The sequence below is a fragment of the Vipera berus genome, assembly GCF_964194415.1.
Source record: "Vipera berus genome assembly, chromosome: 2".
NCBI lineage: Eukaryota > Metazoa > Chordata > Lepidosauria > Squamata > Viperidae > Vipera > Vipera berus.
Window position 1 is genome coordinate 264,246,603 of NC_138203.1, and position 13,267 is coordinate 264,259,869.

The 13,267-nt window shown below is 40.5% G+C and overlaps 2 protein-coding genes across 2 annotated transcripts in view; one reads left to right on the forward strand and one right to left on the reverse strand.

Moving 5' to 3' along the window:
• TADA3 (transcriptional adaptor 3) overlaps positions 1-13,267 on the forward strand; it is a 701,258-nt gene that overhangs the window by 613,343 nt on the left and 74,648 nt on the right. The window lies entirely within an intron of this gene.
• Positions 1-13,267, reverse strand: part of PLXNB1 (plexin B1) — a 136,027-nt gene that overhangs the window by 61,691 nt on the left and 61,069 nt on the right. Inside the window, exons 4-9 of the mRNA XM_081319087.1 lie at positions 9,712-9,840; positions 5,525-5,625; positions 3,771-3,903; positions 2,063-2,219; positions 655-763; positions 453-561 (exon numbers count right to left, since the gene is read on the reverse strand). Of these exons, the coding sequence (XP_081175213.1) occupies positions 453-561; positions 655-763; positions 2,063-2,219; positions 3,771-3,903; positions 5,525-5,625; positions 9,712-9,840 (738 nt within the window). The remainder of the gene's footprint in view (positions 1-452; positions 562-654; positions 764-2,062; positions 2,220-3,770; positions 3,904-5,524; positions 5,626-9,711; positions 9,841-13,267) is intronic.

Here is a 13,267-nt window from a genome sequence, read left to right on the forward strand (position 1 = left end):
GGATAGGCAACCTTGGCTCTTTTATGACTCATGGACTTCAACTCCCAGAATTCCTGAGCCAGCCATGCTGAGGGGAAAGGGAGAGATTTCCAAGCTGAGCCATGCTGGCTCAGGAATTCTGGGAGTTGAAGTCCACGAGTCATAAAAGAGCCAAGGTTGCCTAACCCTGTCCTAGAAGACTGGTGTTGATGATGATGATGTTATCCATTCAGACATGTCTGACTCTTGACAATTCTATGAGCCAAGTCTCTCCACGTCTTCCGATTGTGCACTGCGTGTGTTTTTTCTATGCTCTGGCTGGAGTCAGCTTTGATGGTCATGTTCTTTGGTGGCCTGGTTTCCTTTTACCGCTCATTCTACCCAACACAATTGCTTTGTGAAATCCCCCACATGATATGGCCAAAATAAGTGAGACGTAGTTTCGTGATTTAAAAGACCTCTGAAAAACCTACCTTCTTATTGTAGATGATGGACCCATCTTCACAGACAGTTTTGTGTGTGCAAAGGTGTTGGTGGACGCACCAATTACACCCCCAATGGCTGCTCACACATCCCTGGCACCTAAGAACAAGAACACAACAGCTGTTGAGTAGACCCAACAAATCAAAGCGAGAATGCAATTGTGGGAAAGGAAAGGTCTCTTCATGGACGTACGGTGCAGATCTCCTCAGGGAAGCCACCGCAGAACAGTCATAAAAGGAGAAAGTTGTTGAGGCAATGAAGATGTCGTGGAAGCGCACCTCCAGCTGAATGGTGATGTGGTCTGAAAATGGAAATCAGGCAGGCTTCAAACATGATCCCACAGTAAACAGCAACTGCAGCTGGAATTTTTGTATTTCCAGTCTTAGGGACTTACATATTAATATTTTTTGTTTCTTCTGTCTATGCTTTAGACATAAACAGGAAAGATTACAGGTACTGTAATCCTTGACTTACGACTGGTTGCCTAGCAACCATTTACAATGGACCTGGCTTGAGGCTACTTATGACCTGGACTGTGACCAAAATTTAGGCATCCAGCAACATGGCCACATTTATGTCTGTTTGCAGCATCCTGTGGTCACATGACAGTGTTTTACAACCATTTTACTGAAAAGCTGACACTTCCGGCTTTTGGCAACACTACACCTCTAGTGAACCATGTATTTTTGCTTAACAACTGCAGTGTTCACTTAATGACTGCCTCAAAAAAGCTTACTAAATCAGGTTGGTCACATGACTGACTAGTTTTACTACTATTATGACTTATGACCGAAATGGGCGGGGCCCATTGCAATCATATGTTGAGGACTGCCTGTTATTCAGAGAACTAGCTGAAGGGTGGCTAAGGCTTCTTCAAGGCCAGTATTTTAAGGCAATATTGATGCTGATCACATTCATGAGACCACAACATTTATGGTTCCCAAGTAACTACTAATACCTTTCATGACTTAAATCTGGCTTTGCTGGAGGCCCTGTTAAAATAGGGTGGGCTGATCCCTGTTGAAGACTTTGTTTCCTGTTGGAGAGTTGGTGGTGCAACAGACAACTGGGGCATAAAAACAAAACTGTGGTGGTGTGGGGAGGATATCCATTCTCTCTCTCTCTCTCTCTCTCTCTCTCTCTCTCTCTCTCTCTCTCTCTCTCTCTCTCTCTCTCTCTCTCTCTCTCTCTCTCTCTCTCTCTCTCTCTCTCTCTCTCTCTCTCTCAACATTGGGAGATTTTAAGCTGTCACCAGCATAACTTAAACATCAAGTACATTTTTATCTCCTGTTTTTAGGGACTTAGGGAATAATCTGTTGCAAAAATACCAAGCCACAATTTCAGCCTTGATAATTCTGGTAATGTCATTAGTTGTTCTCCTCACAGCTTTGCAGTTTCGAAGCAAGGCAGAATGAAACAATATGGCCCTGAGACTGAAAAAGGATGTCCACTTTAGCCCTGTATCTCATACCGTCAAATTTAAGAACCAGCCTGGCTTCATTACAAAGCAAACTGCTTGCTGTTTTATTCTTGCACAGTGGCTTGATTACTCTTTCTAAAACATTTCCAACACATAGATCCCTCTGTGCTTGCCACTCACCTGTCCCTGTGTTCAAACTTGGGGCATGGTTGGGATCTGGTGAGGGACACATAATGCCTGAACCCATCAGTATAGCTGGGCTCTTGTATTCTCCAAAGAAGCATGAATAAGACTCTCCATTCTGTAGGGCTGGCAAGTCCGAAAAAGTCAGGAATATCTGTCAATCAGAGAGCAGACAGATTAGAACAGATTCTCTTGTAATTAGCACTCTCTTCCCTTCTGAAAACGAATGAGGGAAAATGGAGAAAAACAGATTTGTTTGTCAGGAGCCAGAAGAGAGTTCAAAAAACACTGCAAGTTTATTCCATGTAACCCATACATAAGAATCTGATCTACTCAAGGTAAATTGGTGCCAGATAAGCATCAAAAGACTTTTTTTTGGGGGGGGGGCTTTGGGGGATGTAGGACTCCAGACTGATGATGCATTTGACCCACCCCTTAGGGTCAACCTGGTCATCTCCTACATTGTGGGGATAGGAGCTCATATAAGTGAGTTGGAGACCTAAGTTTAAACCTATGTAAACTGACAATACTTTATCGAGAAGTGACATCCAGGCCTCTCCAAAGATTCTTGTAAAATATGATGTTGGTCGACTAAGGCCATATGAAGCAATATATATTGTCCACAGGTCATAAAAGAGCCAAGGTTGCCTACCCCTGACCTAGGAGGACTAAAGCTTTCTACTTGTTCTGATGGCAAAGAATAACATGACTTAAATTTGGTTCTCCCATACTGTATTCACCTAAGAAGGTCTCTGCAAGCTGTGTAAACTTGAAGCGAAAGACCAAGAATTTAGTCAACTAATTAAATATCCCACCCAGATTGAGCTTTCATCCAGGCACTGGACTGGCGCTAACCTTTTGTAGTATGTTCCTGAATCAAAATTTCTGGGCATCCGAAGTTCTGAACTCATGAATTCTGGGCAGTCACTGAACATTTTACTACACTGTGTTTTTGGATTCTTTTATTTCTTAAATCAGAATCAACCTTCACAACCAGTACCAACATTGGGTTCTGTTTCCAGGGTGGGATGTGTCAAAGTCATGCTCATTGCTCTTACCTAGTTTGGGTAATGAAACGTTTGGAAGAAAACAACCAAGTTTAGAGAGCACCAAGGACCCAGCAATGCTTTTTATTGCTCTCTGTTGACCTATATGAGGGATACTTCTATTTCCATCAGAACTAAAAGCTCTGGAAATAACTGAATTGTAACAAGGAAGATTTAGGATCCAACCTTCGATATATTGGCAGAGATAGAGAGACAGGACATAAAACTGTCATTCAGTGGTGAATAATATGATTACATCCAGAAGATTCAAGATTCAATCCCTAACATTTTCCTAAGGGGTTGGAAAGAATTATTGTCTGAAATTCTGGGAGCTACTACCTAACAATATGGAAGTGATCCACTGTTTGACACAACATGTGTCTTCTGCCTATCAGTGCATTTCCCCCTTCTCTTTTGACCCGCACTATGCTTGTATTACATCCATCTGTTCTGACCAGGTTTTTTTGGTTCCAATTGTTATCCCATCAACATCTGTTTAACATTTTGCAACAATAGCAAAAGCACAAATAGACTCCATGTTTTCTCTTCCTGTAAAAGATGTTTATGCCTCTCAGGTTTTAAGTGTCACTGGAGGGTAAGGAACCATCTCATGATGGCGTCTCTGCCTTCAAAGGGAAATGTGACGGATCACAGCTCACATTTTTCTGTTCTTCCCTGCTGATGCTGGTGGGGCTCAGAGACAGGATGGACAGACACTGCTGGGCAGAATGAAAGCCCCACAGCCACTGCTCTTTCAGGCGGAACCTGGTGCATTCAGAGTGACGGCTACACCTGCAGAGACACAGATAAAGGCAGAGCAACGAGACTCTTGAATGAGGCGATTATATGGGATTGCCTGGAAACCTCCATGCTGTTCCCAGAAAATATACTTTCTACATTGGGAAAATAATAAATGCTGCTCTCAGCCCTTTGCCCAGCCCTAAGGCAGTGCTCCTCAACCTTAGCAACTTTAAGAATGTCACAGGTACTTTTACAAAAGGCGACTGGACTTTATTTTTCTTTAAAGATGTTTCACTTCTCATCCAATAGAATAGAGTAGAGTAGAGTAGAGTAGAGTAGAGTAGAGTAGAGTAGAGTAGAGTAGAGGAGGAGAGGAGAGGAGAGGAGAGGAGAGGAGAGGAGAGGAGAGGAGAGGAGAGGAGAGGAGAGGAGAGGAGAGGAGAAGAGAAGAGAAGAGAAGAGAAGAGAAGAGAAGAGAAGAGAAGAGAAGAGAAGAGAAGAGAAGAGAAGAGAAGAGAATGTTGGCCAAGTGTGATTAGAAACATAAGGAATTATTTATATAAGTGTATGTGTATAAGCTCTCAGTGTACATGCAAACAATAAATATAATCATAGAATACCAGTAGAAGGTAATAGAAAAAGATGAGAAGGATGTCTGAACTTTAACTTCCTAGATTCTGCAAGTTGAAGTCCAGACATCTTAAAGTTGCCAAGATTGTGAAAACACTGCTTTATGGAATAATCAGATGAGGATGATCTGCAAGCTGGTTTAATTTGGAGAGACTCCCTAACCTCTAGCACTGTAACTCAGTTCCAAAGCCGCATCCTCTATAATGTTTTTGATCCCTCACAGAAACCAGCAATTAAAGAATGTTCACAAGGAAAGAGAAAGCTTATTTATTATTATATTGCCCATAATGTAAATAACATAGAAACAAAAATGTGTCTCAGAAAACAAGACAAAAAAAGTTATTACACTTTTCTGCTTCCTTTTAAAAAACTTTTAGAAATTTTCTTGCACCCTAATTCTCTAAACAGTGCTCAGAAAATACTAGAAAATATCAATGGAACATCATTTTCAATAAATTTCCTTTTATGTTTCTTGCCTGGTAACATTTGTTTGCATCAATGTGTGAAACAACAGATAATGGGCTCTTGGAAGTGATTCTTCTTTTCCATTTAGAATCTGTTTAGTTAATTTACTCATAATTACCAAATCCCAGGAACAGATGTAATCAATGAATTTGTCTGGGAACCCAGATGATCTCCAGAAGTAGATAATGCACTGCTTAACAAGGAGTTTTAATCTTTTTTTTTTCTAAATTGTAAGAAGGATGTCCTGCCAAGCCTACTATGGAACAAATGTTTAGGTTTTACAGGGACTTATATAACCAACTTCTTAAATTATAGTTTACACGAACGTCCACAAACATTGTATATGAATTCAGGACTACTGCTACATGTGAACAAAGGATTTTGCAAAATCCTCATTGGTGGCCCTGAAGGACTTTTTATACAATCATTTAGCACAAAGCTATAGCAAAACTTTTGGGGAAAAAAAATCTTAGGATTGCATCTACTTTGCCCTCTGGACAGTGTTGTGTTAATTTCTGGAAGCCAGCAGAGATGTCCCCTATGAAAGCAGATGGATATAAATTGAATGAAATCTTACTTTCCTTGAAGAACACACCAGCCACAATATGGGTCTTTCTTTGCCAAACAGGATTTGCAATCGGAGAACTGGGAACATTCAAAGATGGGGATTTTGGTCAACTGGAAGAGAGAAGCAGAGAATAGAATTTGGTGTGCTGTCACATTAGTACTTCTATGCCAGCATTCTTCTAGGAACTTAAGACAACGCACAGAGCAGGTCTCTCCTCATTCGATCCCACAACAGTTTTTGGAAACAGGGAGTCACTGATCTCCTTGGCTGAGCAGAAAATTCAGCCAGGAATTCCCTGATCAGTTTAGAAACCCAAGAACCTTCCAAATTGAGTCTATATCTCTCTATTAACCTGGGGGAGACAGGCAACGATTCCTTAATTTCCTTTAATCTCAACACTTATCATTTGAAGAAGTGGAGGGGAAGAGAATTTAATCAGTTTATTTGACAATGTATCACTGTTTTTGTGTACAGATAACCCCCAGGTTATGACTGTTTGTTTAACATCGGTTCAAAATTACAACAGCCACAGAAAAGTGACTTATGACCATTCTCGAAGTTATGGCTGTTGCCCACCTCCACAATCACAAGTTTACAATTCAGGCATTTAGCAACTGGTTCCTATGTACAATGGTTGCAAGTTTCTTACAGTCACGCAATTCCAGTTTGCAACCTTCCCAACTGGCTTCTGACAAATAAAGTCAGTTTGTTTAACAACTGTGGGATTCTCTTAATAGTCACTGTAGAAATGCTCATAAAGTTGGGCCTAGTCCATGGGTGGGATTCAAATATGTGAACAAACGGTTCTCTGTGGGGATGCCACTTCCGGAAGTCCATTCTGGGCCTGGGCAACAAAAAATTAGCTACCGGTTCTGCCAAACTGGTGCAAACTGGCTAAATCCCACCACTGGTCTAGTCACATGATGACTCACTTAATGAACGCATCACTTAGCAGCCAAAAGTCTGATCCCAATAGTGGTTTATAAGCCGAGGACTATTTATAATTCCTTCCGTTTTAGAAGCAGAAGGAGACTTTTCTCATTGTTAAAAGTAAGAAAAGATTCATATCTGTGTATAAATGTTCAAAAATCACATATTAAAGATTTGGTTTGGGGATAGTTCCTGTTTTTATAATGAAAGGCTTATTATTACTGTATCAAAAGGCTCTGTTTGCCTAGGTGTTTCTGACTCAACACAACAGCCTTAGTTTAAATGATACAGCATATATCCAGGCCTGCCCATTTCTGTCACCACTTGCCAAGGGTGGGAAAATTATCAAAGATCCAAAAAGGTACAGCAATAGACAGGAAGGAGAGTACTCACACAGTGAGTGAGGGTGTGAGACAGGCTCTGATGAAACCTATTGGTATCAAATCAAGGTTGAAATTCCCAATTGGCTTAGACACAGAACTAGTCCCTAATGAGAAATTTGAGAGCAACGTAGAGGACAATTCCATCTGCTAGGTTTATTACACCCAATTATCTTATTTTTTTGGCTGGAGTACAGTATTGTCTGAACCATTTTTATAATTAAAAAGCTCGTTAGAAAGCTAAAAAAGCCCCAGCTCTCATTTGAATGCTATGAAATGGGGCCCTTTGAACTGACTCCTGGAAATGTGCTTAGGAACATTCATGAGTTCAAACTCAGCACCTTTCTATAACTCTTTAAAGCATCTGGGTCTTTCCCAAAATCATGCAGCAGCTGGAGAGGTAGGTGCCTCATTTGAGGGAAAGACACAACTTTTTTAAAAAACGCAGACTAGACCTACACACGGCCCCATTGTGTGTTGCAGACAAGAGCGGGAGGTTTATCTCACCCATGCCAGAGAAAAATTACACCGTAACAAATCTGACCACTGCAAAATCAAAGGTCAGACAAAACTGGCAAGCCCTGTCAAAAGAAAGGCAAAGAAGGCATTATATAGTGTGGGAAGGTGAAAGAGGCACAAGTGGGTTTAATGATGGTTTCTACATAGAGAGCTTGTTCTTGAAATCCACCAGTTGCTGAAGTTCTTTGGCTACAGCTTTTGTACTTCGTCGGTAACAATTATTTATTAGACGTTCTGGATTCTTGTGAGTCTCTAAAGTCTGACAATGTATTTACTCCAATAGGGCTGACTTGCAAATAAATGGACTGCAGTCCATCCGTGCTACGTATTTTAATGCCTACCCTACATGTGTGCCCATTTGTAAATATAGTTACTTAATCAGTCTTAAATTCTGGAGTCCTTGGGAAAAAGCAGATAACAAGATGAGAGATAAATTAAAGGCAAGTATGTTTATGAGACTGGTGCCTTCTCTAAATCCCATATCCATTTTACGATTACATCTTTATTTCACTTTGAACCTAATGCTCTTATTTCCTGAGTAAATACCACTTTAAATGTAGCAAAGGTATATGATTTGACGTTTCCATAGCAACCATCCAAACAACAGTGGGCTAATAACATCTGAAAGGCCATGATTATATTTAAATGTAGTTAAAGCTGCAAGCAAGAACATCACTTGTTTAAAAGAGACTACCAGATACTTATTATCAAATAAATGGTTCTCATTCATTTCCACAATGTTGTTTCTGTAAGACTATTGATCGAATTCTAATTAAATATAGACAACTCTTTTTTTATCCTATGGGCACACACATTTGCATACCTTAGATGTGCCATATACCGGACCAATCAATTCCTTAAGTTGATTTTCTCCAGCTGTTCCACAAAACTTATGTTAAGGTTTATAAATCTTATTTCTATGTTGCTTTATTTCTCTTGAGATCTTGTACTACATTGGTGGCTTTATTTTCAATTTTACTTCAAAATGAAATGAAACTCCGTAGGTCAAATTAAATTAATACACAGCCTTTGCTTCTGGCCCAGGGGCTCCCAATATTCAATAACCATCTGGATATTATGATATTTGTTATATTTATTTATGGATGCGTATTTCTCATCCTTTACTACAGGGGTGGGTAACTACGGCCCCTTTACAACCTGTGAACTTCAACTGAGCATGGCTGGCTCAGGAATTCTGGGAATTGAAGTCCACAGGTCATAAAGAGGCCGTAGTTGCCCAACCCTGCTTTACTACACCAACGGCTCAGAGAAAATCACCATATTATAAGAGTGTCAGAACAATCTCTCCTTTGGGGAACACAGGATGAAAAAATATATCAAATCACCAAATGTGGCTAAAAGTCCAAACGCTGCAAGATCATGAAGATTTCATCAATTCCAAACCATTCAGCACACCTCCAATATTTGGAATAGTTTTATTTATTGGATTTCTAAAAAAACTCGTTTACTACATTTTTAGTCTGCCTTTATTACTTTAGAAATAACTAGAGGCAGCAAACATAGCTAATATTCCTTCCTACTACTATTTTCTCCACAACAGCCCAGTGAGGTGGGTTGGACTGAGAGAGAAACTGGGCCAAAGTCATCCAGCTGGTTTTCCATGCTTAAGGCAGGACTAGAACTCACAGTCTCATGATTTCCATTTTCTTCAGGAGCCAATCTTGTAGTATTTAAAAGGAAATTATGCCCTAATATTGATGCACAGCTGTGCCTCTGGACAGCATAATCCTATATATGTTTGCCTGGAACTAAGTCTTATTATTGTCCTACCCAGTGCTTTTTTTGTAAAAGAAAAAGGTGCCGGAACTCAAACGTCATACAACCTGCCTTGCCTACCCTACAAGGTTCCATCCAAAAAAAGGTGCCGGAACTCCGTTCTGAGCGTTCTATGACAAAAAAAGCCCTGGTCCTACCATATATATTCTTAGGTATGGATAAAAAATTGGATTGTATCTTTAGATGTTTAGATGCAGAGAATATTTTTTTGTCTGAAATGTTTTTGTTAAGATTTGAGGTGGGATATATTAGTTGGGGATTTGGACACTACTGGGATCTTCTACTGACTTAGCATGTATAAAATATAGGATGGGATGGGATGGGGTGGGGTGGGATAGAATAGAATAGAATAGAATAGAATAGAATAGAATAGAATAGAATAGAATAGAATAGAATAGAATAGAATAGAATAGAATAGAATAGAATAGAATAGAATAGAATAGAATAGAATAGAATTCTTTATTGGCCAAGTGTGATTGGACACACAAGGAATTTGTCTCCGGTGTACAAGCTCTCATCATCATCCGATGCTTTCCTCATCTCCATCCGCAGGTCCTCGTCTATTCTCACCATTGACTGAGTCATGACGTAGAGATGCTCCTTATGCTGGTCAAACAGGAAGTCTCTACATACTGCACCATTCGGCTGGATCGTCAAAGAATCATAGAGGATGGTCTCTCCTGTTGTTTCCATGTAGACCTGCAAGGTAGCAAATCAAAATGGCTAATGATTCATTTAATTTAAGGGGGTAGAGGAACTAAGCAGCACTTGTATGAAGCTTGTAGTTGTACTCTTTGGTGAAAAGAAAGATTATTTTTATATCTTTTTATCAGAAACCATAACCAACAATTAATGTTACAGTCAAAAGTAAATTAGGAATTGGCAACAATGGGCCCTACCCAACAAAATGAATTTTAATGGGGAGAAAAGCGAAGTTTTACATTTAGGCAGGAAAAATCAAAGGGATAAATACAGTTTAGGCGAGACCTGGCTAAAAAACAGTAACTGTGAGAGGGACCTTGGAGTCCTAGTGAATGATCACTTGAATAAGAGCCAGCAGTGTGCAGCAACAGCCAAAAAAGCTAATACAATCCTGGGTTATATAAACAAAGGCATTGAATCGAAATCACACAAAGAATTAGTACCACTTTATAAAACCCTACTAAGACCACACCTGGAATACTACAACCAGTGTTGGTCACCATAGTACAAAAAAGATGTTAAGACTTTGGAAAGAGTTCAGAGAAGAGCAACTAAGATGATCAAAGGTCTGGAGACTAAAACATATGAAGAATGGCAGCAGGACTTGGGATTGGCTAGTCTAAAGAAAATAAGAAATAGGGGTGACATGATAGCAGTATTCCAGTATTTGAGGGGCTGCCACAAAGAAGAGGGGGTCAAATTATTCTCCAAAGCACCAGAGGGCAGGACAAGAAACAATGGTTGGAAACTAATCGAAGAGAGAAGCAGCCTGGAGTTAAGGAGAAACTTCCTAACAGTGAGGACAATTAACCAGTGGAACAACTTGCCTCCAGAAATCGTGGGTGCTCCATCACTGGAGGTTTTTAAGAAGAGACCGCTAGACAGTCACTTGTTTAAATTGGTATAGGTTCTCCTGCTTGAGCAGGGGCTGGACTAGAAGACCTCCAAGGTCCCTTCCAGATTCTATTCTATTCTATTCTATTCTATTCTATTCTATTCTATTCTATTCTATTCTATTCTATTCTATTCTATTCTATTCTATAACATTCTAAGATGGGGAGCACTACAGTTCACAATCTTACAATAGTGTGGGTACCTCCAAAAAATATACAGGGCCAAAATCTCACAAGCTCACCCAAATGTCAGAAAACTGTTAAAAGTCCTAATCTAAGATTTTTCATATTCTCAACTGAAATCCTATCGGTGCTGTGAAATCTCATAAATTTCAACCAGCCTGGTGTTTTTAATTAACCGTTATTTAATTTTGGCAACTCTAGGTGCTATTGATGATGGGCCTAGAGGACTAGTGTTCATTGTCAAGTTCTGTTGCAAATATCTTTTAAGACATTTCTGTACAATCAGTCAAACTCAGTTACATTTTAGATTTATAAAAAAAGCTGAGAAGAACCTGCGTTGCCGTCTGTTGCTGGGAATATTAGATCAAGATAATGGTGTTAGGAAGAGAAACTTGCCATCTGGAAAGTGGATGAGGAAGGCCCCTCCCTCCCAATTCTGGTTTGTAAAAAGGCAGCTTGTGGTGGACTCCAGAGCACCGGAGCACAAAGGGGTGCATTGCAAACAATTGGATTTTTGAAAAAGCAAAAGCAAATGGTTGCCAGACTAAAGCAAGACCAGGGGGAAGGAGATGGGGAGAAGCAGGGATGGGTGTTCAATGCATTAAGCAGATGTGCCTGGACATGTGCCTGCACTGGAACTGTTAGGATAATACCCCACATCTCCTCCAGACTCTTAAGGGAATGAAATACAAGTAGTCCTTTGACTTATGATCACAACTGAGCCCCAACATTTTTATTGGTAAGTGAGACAGTGGTTAAGTGAGTTTTGCCCCATTTTACGACCTTTCTTGCTACAGCTGTTAAGTGAATCATTGCAGTTGTTAGTAACATGATGTTAAGTGAATCTGGCTTCCCCATTGACTTTGCTTATTAGAAGGTCGGAAATGGTGATCACATGATCCCGGGAGACTGCAAACTTCATAAATACATGCCAGTTCCCAAACATCCAAATTTGGATCAAGTGACCATGGGGATGCTGTAATGGTCATAAGTGTGCAAAATGGTCATAAATCCCTTTTTTTTCAGTGCTTTTGTAACTTTGAATGGTCACTAAATAAATGGTTGTAAGTTGAGGGCTACCTGTACAGTATAATCCTCCTTCCCCCAATTTCTCCCTATGATAATCCTATGGTGTAGCTGGGCTGAGCAAGAGTGATTGGTATCTGGGAATGCAGGAGGAAGAGCCTCAGCCTAGACAACCATCATGCACCAAGTAGAAGGAAACTTCCCTGGTTTTCTGGAAAGCAAAAGTGAAGAAGGGGACAAATGCTTTCAGACTTGCAAGATTGTGCTACTGCGACTTCACAATAAAGGTTGTCTTGGTTTGTGCTTCTTGTCCCCCACCTTGAATACCCAGCCATCATGGAGAATTCAGGAATAGAAGTCAACACCTCTTTAAAGTTGCCAAGCTTGAGAAACATTGTCCCAGTGGGTAAGAAAGCATACAAACTGGTGCCATATCTCTTCACCTACTGCAAGTCCATGCCAAGAAAGTCACTATTTCTTGAATAGCAGTGTGTACAATCATTGTGTGTCAAACCGTTCTGAGCATGACATTTCCCTAAAGTCCCATTTGCAGCACAAAACTGTTATTTACGGTCTGTTCCAAGCACAAAACTGCTGCTGGGAACCTTTTCTGCCCTTGAAACAGTACTTTCATGCTTCCAATGGGATTTGCAATGTGAGTTCAATAGATCAAATGAAATGTTTTGCACTCTCCTATCCTGTGACCTAGAGAGAATCCAGATGTGAAATAATGTAGATATGGGAAGAGGAGAGGAGGGAACAATGAATCATTAAGGGGGGGGAGAGGGAAATGCAAGGAAAGAAATCTCAAAATAATGTCCCCTTTTTGATTTTGTTAAATATAAGATGTGGCAAAGAGAAACTATGCAGGATGAAGGCAAATATACGTGTTCCCAGGATATCCCAAAGGTGCTTTTTCATGAGGCAACTGGACTTTCTTTTTTCTCTTTGAAGACATTTCACTTCTTATCCAAGAAGCTTCTTCAGCTCTGATTGGATGGTGGGGAAATGGAAGGATTTATACTCCTTGCAGACAGCTGATCATTTGCATTCTTTTAGCGAGTTATTGATGCCACCTGGAGGCTTATCTGTGTTGTCAGGGTCACCATAGCAGTGCAAATGGGTGTGGAGCCTTCTTGGAACTGTTGAAAGGACTGTAGACTGTAGACCAGAGCCCCCCAACCTTTTGGGCACCAGGGACCAGTTCCATGGAGAGAGGTTTTTCTGCAGACTGGAGGGTGCGTGGTTTTGTGTGCTGTGTGCATCCCACAGATGGGGCTTTGCTTGTTTGTGCGGACCGGTTGCTGGCATGCCGCGGCCCG